Raw genomic sequence first — 17,087 nt, 5'->3', positions numbered from 1 at the left:
TTAACCTGTTTGTATGTTATGGATGCCTTTGGCAGTCTGAAAAAGCTTATGGATCACTTCATAGAATGATGGCTTTAAATACATAAAATAAAATATGTGAGATTACAAAGGAAACAAACTATATTGAAATGGTTATTTATTTTAAGCTCACAGACCCCAGGTTAAGATCTCGTGCTTTAAAGCTTGATTGCTAGGAGAATAATATTTTTTCACTATCAAAATTCTGACCTTTGTGTGCAAAGCTTTTCTTCAAATGCCTTTCAGGGAATGAGGAGGTAGGAGGAGTATTAACAATATTCAAACCTAACACTGTTCAAATCACCTAACTTCATCATTACTATCTCTAGAAATTGTGCCTGTCACATTAGAATATTCATCCAGATGCAACTTTTCTCTTCATAGCTATAAAAATCACCCCTTCTTGCTCCCCATGTTTTGTTCTGTTTCTTTTTTGCCTTTGTTTCTGTCTTTAACTTTGCTTTCCAGAAATTCCTCTTCAGTTTTGCTTTTTTATTCATGTCTTGATAATACAGCAGCATCATACCAGTGCTTAAAAATTCAAGGTCATAATCCACCAGGCTTATTCTAGATGCCTGTGGCATTTCTGCAGAAGGCATTAAGCTTTTCTCTTTGCTCTCCTTAACTATGCCTCCTCACTGTGGCCCAAAGTATTAACCAGACGTTATAATCTCTTAAAATCTAGCTATCATTATAATCCTTCAAACCTAGTCTGAAGGGGAAATAAAAGGAATGTGATTATTATTGTTGAAACAATTTATTTCCATGTGATTTCCAGTGAAGATGAATTACCTAAAAGACTACATTCCCATCCTACCAACCAATATACATTTGACATTACAAAAATTTCATTCTTCATTTGAATTAAAATGTGCCTTTATGATATCAAATATCTGGGTGAACGATGAGTATTTCAGTTAGTTGTTCAGATTGTATTCAAATATTTTGATTCTTAGGATTTCTCAGATGAACTTCCTAGAGGTAACACTTTTGAGCTTAAAGTATATTGGTAGAACCCTAGGATCATGGAGGTTGGACCAAAAGGAACCTTAGAGATCATCTAGTTCACCCCCCTTAACTTACAGATGGGAAGCTGAGGTGCAGAGACATTAAATGACTTGTTCAGGGTCACACAGTAGTAATAAAAAACATTTTAAGGGTTGGCTTTTGATTGATAATAATAGCTAACACTTATATAGTGCTTTGAGTTTTACAACGTGCTTTACATAACTTATTTGATACTCACTATAACTCTGTGACATAGGTGCTATTATTATCCCTATTTTACTGATTAGGAAACTGAGGCTGAGAGAAGGTAAATGAATTGCTTAGGTTCACACAGTTAATAAGTGTCTAAAGGAAGATTTGAAATTAGGTCTCCCAGAGTCCAAATTTAGCATTCTATCTGCTAAGCAACTAAGTAACTGTTCTATCACATACAAAATCCCAACCCTGAAACAGGTCCTCCAGGAATGATTTACGATTAGATTCCTCTTAATTTTGTAGTGTTAACAGGAAACAACCTTCTATCAGTAAACCACTCTAATTTCCCTAGAGAACTTGAGTTTGGCGTGAAAATTATCCTGAAATTTTACCTATCTTGTATTGCCATCCAGGAAACATTATTAAAGTATAATCTTCTAATAATTTGTAGCTCCAAATCCAATCTTATTCAGATCCAAAGTTTCCATTGGTCTATATGTATTATATAGGATAAAAGTAGGCATAGGGACTGGATCTGTGAGTCAATTTGTATAAGGAACCTCCCAGATAAATAAAATTCCTTTACCGATGCTAGTTGGAATCATCTGTGAAACTTCAGTCTTAGAATGTTGGCCAGAGGTCTGACATGTTTGGGTGACTTGCCCATGTCACATAGCTAGTATGTGTTAGAGGCAGAAATTGAAGCCAGGTGTTCCCAGCTGACTCTTCATCTCCTGTGCTGTGTGGGAGTACATTGTTTACTTTAGACCCTTATGTCACTACGGTAGAAAGAGAGCTGAATTTGGAGGCAGAGATGGTTGTTGTTTGATAGTTTCACTCATGTCCCACTTTTCATGACCCTGTTTGGGGTTTTCTTGGCAAAGTTATTGGTGTGGTTTCCCATTTCCTTCTCCACCTCATTTTACAGATGAGGAAACTGAGGCAAACAAGATTAAGTAACTTGCCCCAGGTCACGAAGTAAGTCTTAAGACTATATCTGAAATCAGGAAGATGAATCTTCCTGACTCTCGGCCCTGCATTTTATTCACCACATAACCTAGCAGTCAGAGGACCTGGGTACATATTCCTGCTCTACTACTTACTACTTGTATGACTCTGGGCAAATCAGTTACCTCTATGTGCCTCAGTTTCCTCATGTGTAAAATAAGAAAATTGTAAATGGTTAAATTCTAAGGTCCTTTTCAGCTCTAAATCCTATGAAATAGTATTAATTTATAGGTTTAGAACTGGAAGGGATCCTTGAAACCAATTAGTCCCATCTCCTCACTTTGATTAGTGACTTGCCCAAAGTTACCCAGAAGCAAATGGCCAAAGTAGGATTTGATCCCAGGTCCTCTGACTCTCATTCCAGTACTTTTGCACCGTATGACACTGCCTCCTCTCAGTCATCTGATTTCTGAGATCTCTTGAGTACTATTCTCATGGGAAACCATTTTTAAAATCCTTAACTTCAGAAATTTTTGTCATGTTTGGCCAGAGTTATGGATTGGGATGAAAGCAATATGTTCCTGTTTTTGTCAGTGATCAGTAATTCTCGGGGGATGAGCAGAGAGGGGAGGGAAAGAGAAAATTCCAAATGATATAATTCATCGTGCAATATTTCCTATAAGTCAGAACTTCCTCATTTTCGTAAGAGTAGTTTCCTCACTTGGGAAATACGGAAAGGGAGAGGAGGAGGAGAAACTGTTCAATTGGCAAAGCTCCACGTGGTATACTTCAGTTCAGAATGTCAGTAAAAAGGACACTTGTGTTTTGTTATCAGTCTTATTTGAATACTGACTACTTTAAGCCTTCTCTTTCCTTGCCTGGCATAGGCTATTCTAACACAAGTTTGAAAAAGGTGCTGAAAATTGGTTCCAAATGATTTCATAAGGTTCATCTATTTCAGAGGTTCTTTTTTTCTTTTCTTTTCTTTGATGAGGCAATTGGGGTTAAGTGACTTGCCCAGGGTCACGCAGCTAGTGTCACGTGTATGAGCTGGATTTGAACTCAGGTCCTCCTGAGTCCAAGGCCAGAGCTCTATCCACTGCGCCCCATATTTCAGAGGTTCTTAAGCAGTTTTGTGTTAACCAGGGAAGCCTGTTGATACCTTCTCAGAGCAGTGTTTTTAAATGTACAAAATAAACATGATTACAAAGGTTACCAATTGAAACCTAATTATATCAAAACATTCTTTAAAAGTTCACAGACCTCAAGTTAAGAACTCCAACTCTGGAATCAATCTGTTGCTGATATTCAGTAGTTCCAGTCATATCTGACTCTTTGTGATCCCATTTGGGGTTTTCTTGGTGAAGATACTGGAGTGCTTTGCCATTTCTTTCTCCAGCTTGTTTTACAGATGAGGAAACTGAGGCAAACAGGTGAAGTGACTTGCCCAAGGCCACATTTGAACTCAGGTCCTCCTGACTCCAGGCCCAGTGCTCCATCCGTTGCGCCACCTAGCTGTTATTCTCTAAATTGGCATGGATTAATTTGTGTTTCTAAGTTTATGCTTACCCATGACAAAATGAAAATATTGATTCATGCAAAATTGAACTCATCAAATGAAATAATATACGTAAAGCACTTTTCAAACCTTGAAGTACTATATTCCTATTAGCTACTACTACTACTACTGCTGCTACCATTACAACTACTACTACTACTACTACTATCTACATTGATATGACTAACAGAATTTATCACCAACTGATGATTCTGGCTCGTTTTGGTTTCTCACCTTGTGGTACAGTGGGAAAATCACTGAATCTGGAATCAGAGAGTTTGGGTTTGAATTCTAGCTCTGACATTTGCTGCCTCTGCAACCTTGGGCAAGTTCCTGGACCTCTCTGCGTTTCAGTTTCCTCATTTGTACAATTAGGGGGTTAGATTAGATGACTTCTTAGGTCCTTCACAGCTCTAAAACCTATGATTCTATGTCTCTGTGATCCAGATCCGACCAATCAACTAGTAGCATTTAAGCACATCCCATTTGTCTACAAGAAAAGCTTGGTGGTCTCCAACAGGATGCTTTTCTGCAATTTAAAATGAGAAATGGAAGCTATGATCATCTGGCAGTCATGTCACCCAGTCATTTTATGCCTCAGTTCCTTCACTTGTAAAATGAGTAGGTTGGACTTGATAGCATCAACAATCCCTTCCAGATCAAACTCTGAATCTCTGATCTTCTGATCCAGTAGCTACCTGCTCTCATGTCTAATACAGAGTTTCTGACATGGCTTTATAGTTTAGCCATGCTGCTTTTCTTTCTTCCCTGAGTTAAATAAAGTATCATAGGACATCAGAGCTGGAAGGCACCTTAACAGCCATCTAGCTTAACTCACATCTGATAAAAGGAATTCCTTCTACTGCACACCCTACAAATGGTTATCTAACCTTTGTTTGAAGCCTCCAGTGAGTGAGAATCTATTACCTCCCCAGGCAGTACATTCTACTTTGGGATAACCCTAATTGTTGGAAGTATTTTTCCTTATGTCAAACCCGAATTTGTCTCTTTGCAACTTTGCTCCTAGTTATGCCCACTGGGGTCAGGCAGAGCAAGCCTAATCCTGATTCCTAGTGATAACCCCCAGTTACTTGGAGTTAGCTATATGCCGGGCCCCCCCCCCCACCCCCCCCCCTTTCCCAAAGCTTCTCCTCAACTGCCTCTACAACCCCTGTTCTTTAAAAAAAAAAAAATTAAAAAAAAATAAGCTCATATACTATAGAGTTTAAGCCTTAAACTAACCATCCTGATTGCAATAAATTGGATGCTTTCTCCAGGGCTATGCTTCTTCCTTAGGGGCAAAGGAACTATTGTAACACACATATCAGAACCAGGAATTGATCCCAGGTCTCCTGACTCCAGGCCCAACATCCTTTCCAACACTGCCTCTCAACAGAAGCTGATCAGTGATAAAAATAAGTTTATTTTAATTAACTATCCTCAAATGTATGATATTCTTCTAATATGCAATATATACTGGATGCATTATATCATTGCCATGACTATTCATATAGCAGAGCTCAGGATATTGTGGGTCTGCTTGGACACCATCCAAAGAGGGCTAATTACTAGATCACCAAAAAAAAAATTGCTAAAGACTATCTCCATTCACAAAGTACTTCCACTGCATGGAATTCATGGACATTGTAGTGAATTTTTAAAAATACCCAAAGAAAAAGCATTATAAAGAAGTTACTAACTTGAGAAAAGTTAATAATCTACTTTCTTTCCAAATATTTTATTGATGCTTTTTTTATTCACCACTGTCATTTTTTAGTACTTTTCTCCACCATCTTCTCCCAAAGACCCCTCTCTTTTTAACAAGGAACTACCACTAAAACAAAGTAAACTGACACATTGGCCATATCTGAAAGCATACGCTTCATTCTGTGCTTGTAGTCTATGAACACTCTACCAAAAGGAAAGTGTCATGCTCATCATCAATCTACTAGAGTCAAATTCTGACAATTTGCAATGCTTTTACCTGTTGTCTTTTAGTGTTGTTTTCCTGTACATAATTATGGACATTGTGCACATTATTCTGGCTCTGCTTACTTCACTCTGCATCAGTTCATATAAGTCTTCCCAAGTTTATCTGAAGTCCTCCTGTTTACCATTTCTTCTTGTGCAGTGATATTTCTTGACATTCATATACCATAGTTTCTTCAGCTGTTCTTCCATCAATGAGCACCCTTTTTGTCCCCAAGTGTCTTAGCACCTTAAAAAGACTAGCTACAAATCTTTTTAACAATGTTTTTTTTACCAACCCTCTTAAAAAAAGAAGGTATTTAAAAGGAAAAATATCTTCCAAATATGTTGAGAATTTCAGCATGTATATTCTATAAAATCTTTGAAAACTTTTCTTGGAGAATCATATTAAAAGAATCCATATGATATATATCTCTTATTTTGATTGGCCTTTATCAAAGCTGTACTATCTTTGCTACTATGCCTTTAGACTTTTCAGATGAAAAGTTTTCACTTATTCATTATTTCATTCTAGTTGTCTTTTGATGAAAGAATCATCAGCATTCTTATTATGTTACCATACATGTTCTTAAGGGAAAGTTGAGCCACCTCCGATCTACTGCACCAGAGAGGGTTAGCACCCAACGGTGTACAGACTAAACTATAGGTTTCGTCCAAGAATATGGAAACTGACAATAAATTATTACACATGGTCTTCTTTCAGTTTTCAAGTGCAAACATACCAAGGTTTATTTTAAATATGAGCCAGTCAGACATTTAGTAAAATAGATCAAAGAAGAAGTGAAGGCCTCCCATGCTTATTATTTCAATATGATGTCTATTCTAATAAAGTGTAAGAATGCATATGATAGACTAAGTTGTAAGAATTTTCTGGTTCCATAGTTTAGCCTTAAATATATACACATATTTGTAAATTAATCCAAAACACATTGCTGTGGTTTCAGTTCCTATGAATGGTGATTGTTTTCCATCCCTTTTTTAATTTTAGAAATATGGTGGCGGTTTGCCAGAACACTTTCAGATAAACAGTCCACTCCATATATAAAAGGCCACAGAATCACTGATGTTCAAAAACCACAGAATGTTATTTCAATAAGTTAAGGTTGTTCTTATCTTTACCATGGGTTTTTTAAAGCCATCTGTGCAAGGTAAATTTTGGTAATACCTCATCTTTTCTAAGGATGCAGGGACGGAGTTCATAACTTTCTTCACATTGATGTTCAGGGATTCCCAGGATAGATTATGTTGTTGTAATTCTGTGACCATTTGGTTAAATTCAGAGTAAAATATTCCTGCTTAGTGTAATTAGAATTTACAGTCAGACTGAAAGGAACAGGTTGGTGTTCCCCTCCTTTCTTCAACATCCCTTACCTCTATCAGCTCCTCACATTCTCAAGTACAAACACACACATGCACACACATATGCACATGCCCATACACGCATACAACTTTTATTTACAAGGCTGTATCAGACAAGTACTTCACCCTGATTTGTGAAACTGAATACCAAAAAGATCGAGGATTATTACTGACAAAATTGCACATGGTTTGATTGTGCCAGCATGCTACACTCTAGCAATGTAGTCTTATTCTAACAACTCCATTTTCCTAGAATGGACAGATGATCGATCTAGCTAGCCCCTCAAAAGCACAGGGGGAAAATGGGCCAAGTTATTCACTTGAGCATGAAGATATGAAAAAGAAAAGGATTTTTTCCTTCACTTTTTGTCCCTAACCAGTATTTTCAGTCAATTAAAATTTGTACTAGAGCCTTTTCCCCCTTTGGTCTGAAGCCACCCCAGTATCTGATGAGCAATACTTCTTGTTTGTGCAGTCATTCATTATCTCCATTACCAAGAGGAGAATAGAGGACAATTACATTGTTTGGACGAATCAGAGTGTTAGGAGGAGTATTTGTCATGGTGGCAGAGTGCAGCACCTGACAGTCAGCGATTGATGGCCAGGGATGAGCGTGAGTGGCCGAAGCAGCCTCATATGATGCAAATTACTGACTGTGGATTCCAATTTATCCTGTTCATTTTTCTTGCCTGTGCTGAAGACTATTAGTGGTTTTTGAAGCAGTGAAGGGGTCATTACTAATGTGGGCAGGCTAGAAGCAGGAGGGGGAAGGAGGGGAAAAGCCTTCTGTAATTACACAGCTTTCAAGAACAGGCTAGAGGCCCTAGCCAAAAAAGTGTCAACACCTCGCAATCAGAAAAATTTATTTTCATTTTATGCTTAACCCATATTAACTCAACATTATCATCTTTCTTTGTTAACATTTGCAGAATATTAAAAGCCTGGCTTCTATATTAATACAAATCTAGTTAACCCCTTTTGCTGCACAGGGGATATTGTTTAACCTAATGGCATTTGGTTTTGCTAGTAAGTCACTGGACATCTTATAGATAACATACATTATCATGAGAGATGAAATACCTGAAGAACAGAATATGAGATGACTGAACTATCTCACTGCCAAGCCTCAGAATGATTAGAGTAGTTTAAGTGGAATGTTTCTGTTGTTCATGATTGGTATCACTCTTTATCATCATTGGAGAAAATGTTTATTACTTGAGAACTTCTTCATTGTAAAAGACTTTGAGATGACTAATAAAAATTCACTTTTTCTCCATGAGAAAACTAGTGAATATAAAGGAGGACCCTATTTAACTCCTATGTGTACAATAGTGTGGTAACTCTTAAGGACCTCTGTAATGCAGAAACAATAATCCTTGACTTGCAAGAATGAAAAACAAATTGATGATGTCGTAGATGCTCCCCCAAGGAAGCTTTTTGTGGATGGTCACGGGGAGGGAAGCGTGGGATCAGTGAAGTTTGTAGCTTAATTCTGCTCATTGTCATCATGTAAATTTAAATTTGAAATTTTGTATGAAGCCTTGCACATAGTGGATTCATTTGAATATGTGCTTCTTGCTTGCCCATTTACTCCAGTAGAATAATGATCAGGCATGGGAGAATCTTTCCATTCCCCCATAAAGGAGACTGCATAAATATCTCATCAATATACCATATAAGTAATTGAATTGGTTGTCATGACTCCTGAGAATGATCTTGATTACCTCATAGCACTCTCCAAACATATGCTGTCAATAAGCTTACTTCAACTGGAAGAAAATGGTTTAGTTGAGCCCTCTTAGGTGAATAACCTTGTAATAGCTATTGTATACATGTGTTTTAGTTAGCAAGCAAAATGCTAATGTAACAAGTTGCCTTTTGTGCAACTAGAATATTTTGTGTAGGATTTAATGTAGCCTAAAGTTGAAATAATTGGAAAATACATGACCAACATTTAAAAAATCTAATAACCAATATTTACATAATTTTCTTGTTGCATGAACTGAAATGTGTTGCAAGAACAGGGGGTATCAAGCACTAGCCATCTTTGGAATTGATCTGTATCCTATCACTTCCATCATTTATCTTCACATATTTAAAAAAAAAAGGCTGTTCCTTGAAAAAAGTCAAACCATAGAAACCTAGAAATCACAAGTAGTGTTTTCTTTCTTAGACGCAAGTGCATCTTTCCTAACTGCTTATTTATCTTTTAATTTTTTTTTTTTAGCATCCATATCCTTCAGAGGAGCAGAAGAAACAGTTAGCCCAGGACACAGGACTTACAATTCTACAAGTAAACAACTGGTGAGTGATGCTAAAAATCAATATTTCTGTTTCTGTGGCTAAAATGCAATTTGCAAATATTCTATTTTTTCATTTCTAAGGCAAATGAGATTGAGGTCACCTCCTAGTGTTGCTAATTTTAAGTATGAAATTGGTATTTGATAAAATTCACCTGGGTAAATTGCTTTTGGACATTTCTCCCTCTCTTTTTCTTCCTTATACTCCTGTGCTCTCTCTGATCCCTCCTTCCTCCTTCCACTTTCCCTGTGCTTTCCCTGAAACTTTGGGATTCTCTGTTTGGACCTTAAATTTTGTTCATGACGTTACTACTAAAAACATCTAAAAAGTAGTAAGCTTTTGTTCGGTCCTAATGCTAAATTCTCAGTTTGGTCTGTTTTCCTTTTGTTTTTTAACCCCTGAGTGGTGACGTAGATACTCGCTTTTAAATATCTCTTAATAAGAATGTATTTACTTTGATATTTATTACATGAGGAGGAAAGGACCCCATTTTCCCTTTTCAGCTTTGTGGTGCGGTAGACTGCTGTTATGGAACTGCTTAGACCATCCATCCTTTGTACATGGCTTAGAGTGTAACTGAGGACAAAAATGGGGGTTGGGGGGGTGGAGGAAGCAGAGGATTAAATAAAATGATCACAGTAGCCAAGAAATGATATAGGAATTACTTATCAAAATACTGGCCCAGGTTTTATCAGCAGCTTAATTTTGTTCAGTACATTCTTGGGGTGATGTTCAGATTAATTGAACTGACAGTTCTCTTTCAAAATTCAGGGAAAGTCTTTGCACGGATTTCAGGCCTTATACAAACTTAATTACATGGAACTCCATTTTATCATTCTAATTCCATGTAGCAGAGGTTGTATTTACAAATGAGAAGTCTCTGCCTTTATTCACAGCTTTCCTTAATATATTTATCAAAGCAGGTTCATTTACAAAGTGCTCTATCTGGGGGACGCAGGCAGGCAGACGCTAACAAAGCTTTGAGGTTTATCAGGCCCCTGTCTGATGAGCTACCCGAGGGTCAATTGATTTTGTGGTTCCGTGATTCATTTTTTTCTCATTTTTCTAGGATCACAATGAGAGACATGCTTGGAGAATTAGCCAGTTTGTCTGCCTTATCTGTCAGGCAATTTTTTTTTTCCCGGGAAGTCAAGCTACTTAAATTGGCCACAGGAACTGCCGTTATCTGCCTTTAATGCACCCTATAGTGTGGATAGCATTTCAATTACACCAGTAACCAAAGCTTAGCTGCGGCCCTTTTCATGCCTAGTGTGGTACAGAAAGTGATGTGCCTACCTACAGAAGCAGAAAATTGAGTTGCCTTGCTTCTGTCAGGGTGATTAATGCAGAAATAAACTGCTAACCTGAAAAGAAAGGCAGAAAGGAAGGATAGACAGTATAGACGTGAATCCACTTTCATTTTCTTCTGGAGATTGGAACAATGTACATTTAAAGATACCCTCCATTCCAAAAACTTGGAGTAAAGGTGTTAATCTCACAAGGAGGGAGAAATGTGTATGTTTATGCATTGATATGTACCCCATAAGTACATATAACATACACATTCATATTTGTATATATATGTATGTATGTATATGTATATATATACATACATATACATATATAGTCAAACATATCACAAACTATGAACAGTCCATAATGAATGATTGTAGAGTTGTTGGCTTGTTTTGTTTTTAAATTCTTTGATATTTGGCCGAATCATCTGAATTATGCCTTATTTTATAACATGTTGTTTACCAAACTATAATTGAGAAAATGTAAATTTGCTGCATGATCATGGTGAACTTGCTTCAGACCCATCCCATCTGTCAAGTGGTAGCCAGTGGAGAGGAGGTTAGGATGAGCTGTGTGAAAAGAGGAAATGAAATGCTTCTATAGGGGTATCTCCCACTAAGTTTCTGTCTTGCTAAAAGGAAGAATTAATTGCCTTTTTTTTTGGGGGGGGAACCCTATCCCATCATAATCATTACCTACAGTTTTCATATAGTCATTGGATTTGAGAGGAATAATTGGTTTTCAGTATCCATAGAGTCCTTGGTCAAAGCTTAGCCAAAAATTGTTGTATTCTCACAGTCAGAAAACTAGTCTAACTCGTGGAATCTGAGAAGGGCACTTCTACTCTCTGAAGCCACCTTTCACTACAAGTTGACATGATCTTTTGGATTTGTATGTCTCTAAGAAACATAATACTCTTTTGCTTTGAATAATACTTGTCACAGACTTCCAGGAGTTATGATGGTGTGAGCTATCCTTTTCATAACAAATAATAAAAATTCAAACAACTAGATTTCTGTGCCAAATTGAAAACTCACTGATTTTTCTACTCTGCCCTGAAAAATTCTATAACACCACCAAATCCAAAATTTGATAATGGGCACAATAACTTTAACATGCAGTAACATTTGTACCATAATTACATATCAAACTTGGTATCACATAACAATGAGGCAGTGGGAAATCATCTCTTCTCTAAAATGTGACATGGAAATTAATATAGAAGCCTAGTTTATAACAGGGTGGTTACACAGGAGTTGGAAAAAAATGAAAAGAGAATCTTAGCACTAGGTCTTCCTCCCATCCCTTGAGGCATTCAAACAGAGGCTAATTGACCATTTTTTCAGGGAGTTTGGGGGGGAAGAAGGAGAACAGAGAAGAGAAGAGAATTTTAAATGAATCTTCTGGTTGGGTCTGAAAGCTATCATCAATACAGAGCAGTTCTAATCCTATTCTTTGCACAAAACTTAATCAGCAATAATTTCTATAGAAATGGTTACCACTCCTCTGTCTAATGCCAAAGATTAATTAGGAGTGGAAGATCCCAGAGACAAGTTTTCTAAGCTAACGGATTAGAGGAAAAAATATCATTATTGTTATTAATATATGGAGCTTATGGAGGAATTACTCTTTCAGTTCCAACTCCCATATTCCCATTTATCTCTTAAGATAGAAAGGTCAAACAATGTCAAGTTGGCTAAGTAGTGATAGAAAGTAACATCTACAGTCATAAGCAATAGAACATGGCAGTAAGCACTATCTTATGGCAATAAGCAATGAGAACAAGACTGTTAAAGATCAATTTGTAATCATGAACTTAGAAACAAATAAGCAAAAGGAAGTTTAAATGATAAGTTAAAATACATTACCAGCCAATATTAAAAGTAATCCTAATGGGTTTTTTCCAGCATAGTTGTCACAGGCGGTGAATATAAATTGATAATACAGCCGATTAGAAAGTACATTAAAGGAAAGGTATCTTTAAAAAAAAAAAGTGCCTCCTTCCTATAATCAACTCTCAACAATTTTGGATAATACAGACAACTGTGGACAACTGAAATCCCCAAACTGAATTTTATTCCCTCGCACAGAAGCAATTATACTTTTTTTTTATGATGGTAAGGAACCAAAATAACTTCCTATGCCTCCTTTGGTGAAGATTCAACTCATCTATGAAATAGCTAAAAATCAGGCCATGAGAAAAAGAAAATCAATTCAGCAAACATGATTAAGTATCAAGGATGAGGAAGGCCAGAAGTGCAAATATTTATAAATTTTAAAAAATAATAACAATAACATAGCCCTTTTCTCAAGGAGATTACTATTTAATTGCATGATTGAGGGGAGTGTGTAGATTAGACCATAAGTATGCTACAAGATTAGAGTATAATAAGGGCAAATGGCAATTCCAGACAACTTCCCCCTCCCCCCCAAAAAAAAAAGAAAGAAAGAAGGAAAGAAAGAAGGAAAGAAAGAAAGAAAGAAAAAGAAAGAAAGAAAGAAAGAAAGAAAGAAAGAAAGAAAGAAAGAAAGAAAGAAAGAAAGAAAGAAAGAAAGAAAGAAAGAAAGAAAGAAAAGAAAAATCAAGGGAGGTAGATCACCTTCCACTGGGGAGATCAGAAAAGGCTTCATGGAGAAAGTAGTGCCTGAGTTGGTCCTTGAAGAAAGAGGATTTCAACAGTTGGAGATTAGGAGTGCCCCCCCCGGCAAAAAGGACAGCCTGCATAAATTCATGGTAGCCAAAGAGGTGAGGGCAGGATGAGATGGCAGAAGTTATATTCTAGCTTGTCTGGAATATAGACTGTAAATGTGAAGGGAAATAGTTTGAAATAAGGTAAGGAATGCAAGTGGGATCTATACTATGGCAGGCCTCAAATGTCAGCCTGTGAAGCCATTTTATCCTTGTCAAGAGAGAGTCATTGCAGGTACCTGAGGCTGGAAGTGATCTATTTGGCCTTGTTTGTGCCTTAGGGAGCCTTGTGCCATTATTTTGGCAGCTATATGAAGGATGATTTGGAGAAGGAAGACACTGGAGGTAGAGAGAGTTTATAAAGCCCTTACAGTAGTCTAGATGTGAGAGAATGAGGGTCCAAACTGAAATGGTACCCGTGTGAATAGTGCAGCCTTGTAAAAGGGAGGATGAGACGAGAATGAAATTGTCAGGCCTTGGTGGCTGATTGGGCATGTGGGATAAGGAAAGTGGAAGAATAAAAGTTATTAACTCATGCATTTAGAGTATCGGTGATTGATAGGATGATGGTACTCTCAACAGAAATGAGAAATTTATAAAGGAAAAATAAAGTCTGGCATGTCCATATTATTTACCAATATTATTACTGGCAGTTCTGCTACTAATAGGAGTTGACTACTAATTTTTTTATTAGGTCAGTACTTAAATGGAGCTCTGATTTCGTCAATTCAGCCATTTCTTCTACTGATGCAGACCGAAATCCCTCCATGTCTTAAATGGTTTCATGAGTTACTAGGATCGAAAGTCCTCACCTAGTGGCCAACCTTCTTATAATAAAACTCTCTGAACTTAGCTAGACAGGTATTTGTACAAAAACCTGACAATCCATCACCAGGTTGTTACTTGAAGCCTCTCCGGCTTGCTGAGATCTGTCAGAGTCTCTGCTCACCTGGGCTACTTATGTGAGCATCAAAGTAAGGCATCAGGGAAGGTCTTTAGTGGATAACTCTTACTAATTGTACTAATAGTTGAGGGTTGACTTGTAGAAATGTGTAGATAACCTAGTAATTTCTTATCATTAAAACTAGACAGAAGGCATCAGTTTATAAACTAGAATGGAGATATTCTGAGAGGGGAAAATAGGCATTCTTAAGAGGAAATAAATTTTCAGGTACTAATGACTTGCCATGAATAGCTTCTATGCATGTAAGATAGGATTCTGTAGTTTCTTAGATATTCATTTCTGTAGGTCTTTGATGTGAAGGAGGTAGGATTAGAGAGCCCTAGGAGGTAACTGGTTTCAAATGACTGTGGATGGTAGACTTGGAAAATATTTTAGGAAAATTGGGAGCAATAATGCTGTGAGATTTTTCCAGAGAGACATTTTTATAGGCATAAACTGACAAAAAAAAAACCCAAAAAAGTTTTTTTTAAAAGGTCTTGTTTGAGTAATTTTTTGAAAAATGCCCTTAGATCTCTGACAGTAGCAATGAGCTATGGCACTATACTTGTATTACTTTCTTCTGACACTGTGGCAGTACAAAAAATGTACAATAGTACTAAATTGAAAATCAAATGTGTACAATGAAAAATTCAGATATTTTCCATGTCCTTGTGTACCTTTCTTCTGATATCTATTGCACAGCATTAAAAAAAAGCCAAATCATCAATTTTACAGATTTTTAAATGGAAAGAAACACAGTAAAGAACCTATTGAATTTCATGTATCAAAATCAAATGCCGATAATTATAATCCTACACACACACACACACACACACACACACACACACACACACTCTAGAATCCACATGGTTAATTATCAGCAAACTACAGGAGACAGGAATACAAAGTTTGCTTTCTTGAAAGAAGGCTGTCTCCAGAGTCCAAAATAAAAGAACCTATATGTTAAATTTCAAAGAATTCTCTAGTTGGAGTTGGTTCAGAGAATTTCTTTGTGTACTAGATAAAAATGTCCTTGTGAGGCCTGTCAAACAGAAGATATTAAATAACTACATCCTGTTTGCCCCACCCAACTTCCAATAGTCCTGGAGTCTGGTTTTTCTGATCTCACAAGCTCTAATAGCTAGCACACTTACCTTTTAAAATAATAAAATAATACCTTTTTAAAATAATAATACTGTACACATTGACCAGCCCTTCTATACTATATGTGAGCTTTTTCACTTGAGAACATTGACTTCAGAAGTCAAGAAAAGTGTTTCTACTGTGGTTTTATTTCTTGGGGGAAATCTTCTTCAGTGCCCAAGTTAACTCAATTTTCCTGTAAGTAAAATGGGATGGTTCAAGAATCAAAGAGAATGCCAACAATAATAATAGCCAGCATTTGTTTAGCACTTTAAAAAGTTGCAAAGCACTTTACAGATAGTATCTCATTTTATCTTCATTAAGGCCCTGTGCGTATTTATAATCCCCATTTTACAAATGAGGAAGCTGAGGCTGAAATGAGGTTAGGTGATTTGTCCAATTTCACATGGCCAGTTAAAAGTCTTAGGCCACATTTGAACTCAGGACTCCAACCTCTGAGCCACCTAGCTGCAGATAAAGATACAGAATATCTGTATGAAACTACTGTGGGGTTTTAAAAAGTGCTCTGAAAATATAAGGTGGTATTAAGAACACTAGTTGCCTCACATTCAAATCAGAATAAGACCAGCGTATTTCTCTAGCTTAGGTAGGAGTTCTTCCCAAAAGCTCTTGATATCTTTGTTTATTAGCAACAATGAAAGTGCCCTAACATATGCCTCCTAACACTGTGAAGTTGGAAGACTCTACATCCATACTCTTTCCCTTTCAGATCCTAAGCCTAATGTTGATAGTAACAGAGGGGGCTTCTTTTCAACAGAGAAAAGTCATGGCAAAGTAATTTTCAAAAGATATGAATGGGCTTTGGCTATGTGGAACACCTACTAGAATAAGAATTTCAAACACCAGGAAACACATTGTAGAATTAGGAAATTGAGAGTAAACAGTGTATTGAGTAAAATAATTTTGACTGAAGCAGTAGTAAACATATGGAATAAGTAGCCAGTGATGCAAATAATCTAAATGAGTTTAAGAGACAGCTGGACACTTTTATCTCAAGAGAGAAAGGAGGGAAGGATATAGTGATAAACCAGGGAGGTAGAGTTGAGATAAACCAAAAGGGTAGAAGCTTGCTGAACTAAATACCCTTGCCCGGCTCAGCATTTTCTTTTGCTATCATTTATTAAGCACATAGCTGCCATCTTCAGTGATTATTCCCAAGTAACATCTATGTTTCTGAAGAAAAATCCATTTAAATCTGGAGTCAGATTTGCAAGGTGCTATAGCCATTGTCAGCATTTAACATATTGAAACTGCCAATACCGGGGAATTACTAGACACAAAGAAATGTGCTTCTGAACAACAGTTTGGTGTGTTTGATATGGGATGGTCTTCATTGCCTCAATTTCAGATTGCTTCCTACATAAGAAAATCAGCCGCAATGGTTTGCAGTCCCAACTAGCTCCAAAAGGGCATCTGCTGAATTTTATTTTGGGAGTTTTCTTTTACAACAGTCAGCAAGAGGGGAAAGCACTAAGTTTGTATCAGTAAGAGGGCATTAGTAGCTTCCCTCCGGACACTAACCCAGATCATTCCAGCTCCTTAGCCATATTACCATTTCCCTGAGATTACCATAGAAAACAAAGTGGGGGTGGGGAAGAGAGATTAACAGAGGCTGAAAA

The 17,087-nt window shown here is 37.0% G+C and overlaps 1 protein-coding gene across 13 annotated transcripts in view; it reads left to right on the top strand.

Moving 5' to 3' along the window:
• MEIS2 (Meis homeobox 2) overlaps window positions 1-17,087 on the top strand; it is a 227,793-nt gene that overhangs the window by 150,391 nt on the left and 60,315 nt on the right. For all 13 annotated transcript variants that reach the window (XM_020991798.2, XM_020991706.2, XM_020992037.2 and 10 more), the window contains one exon: window positions 9,303-9,379. In XM_020991798.2, the coding sequence (XP_020847457.1) occupies window positions 9,303-9,379 (77 nt within the window). The remainder of the gene's footprint in view (window positions 1-9,302; window positions 9,380-17,087) is intronic.

Source organism: Phascolarctos cinereus, unplaced genomic scaffold (genome assembly GCF_003287225.1).
Source record: "Phascolarctos cinereus isolate Bilbo 61053 unplaced genomic scaffold, phaCin_HiC Scaffold_3;HRSCAF=262, whole genome shotgun sequence".
Taxonomy (NCBI): Eukaryota; Metazoa; Chordata; class Mammalia; order Diprotodontia; family Phascolarctidae; genus Phascolarctos; species Phascolarctos cinereus.
This window is presented reverse-complemented; position numbering and strand designations above follow the sequence as displayed.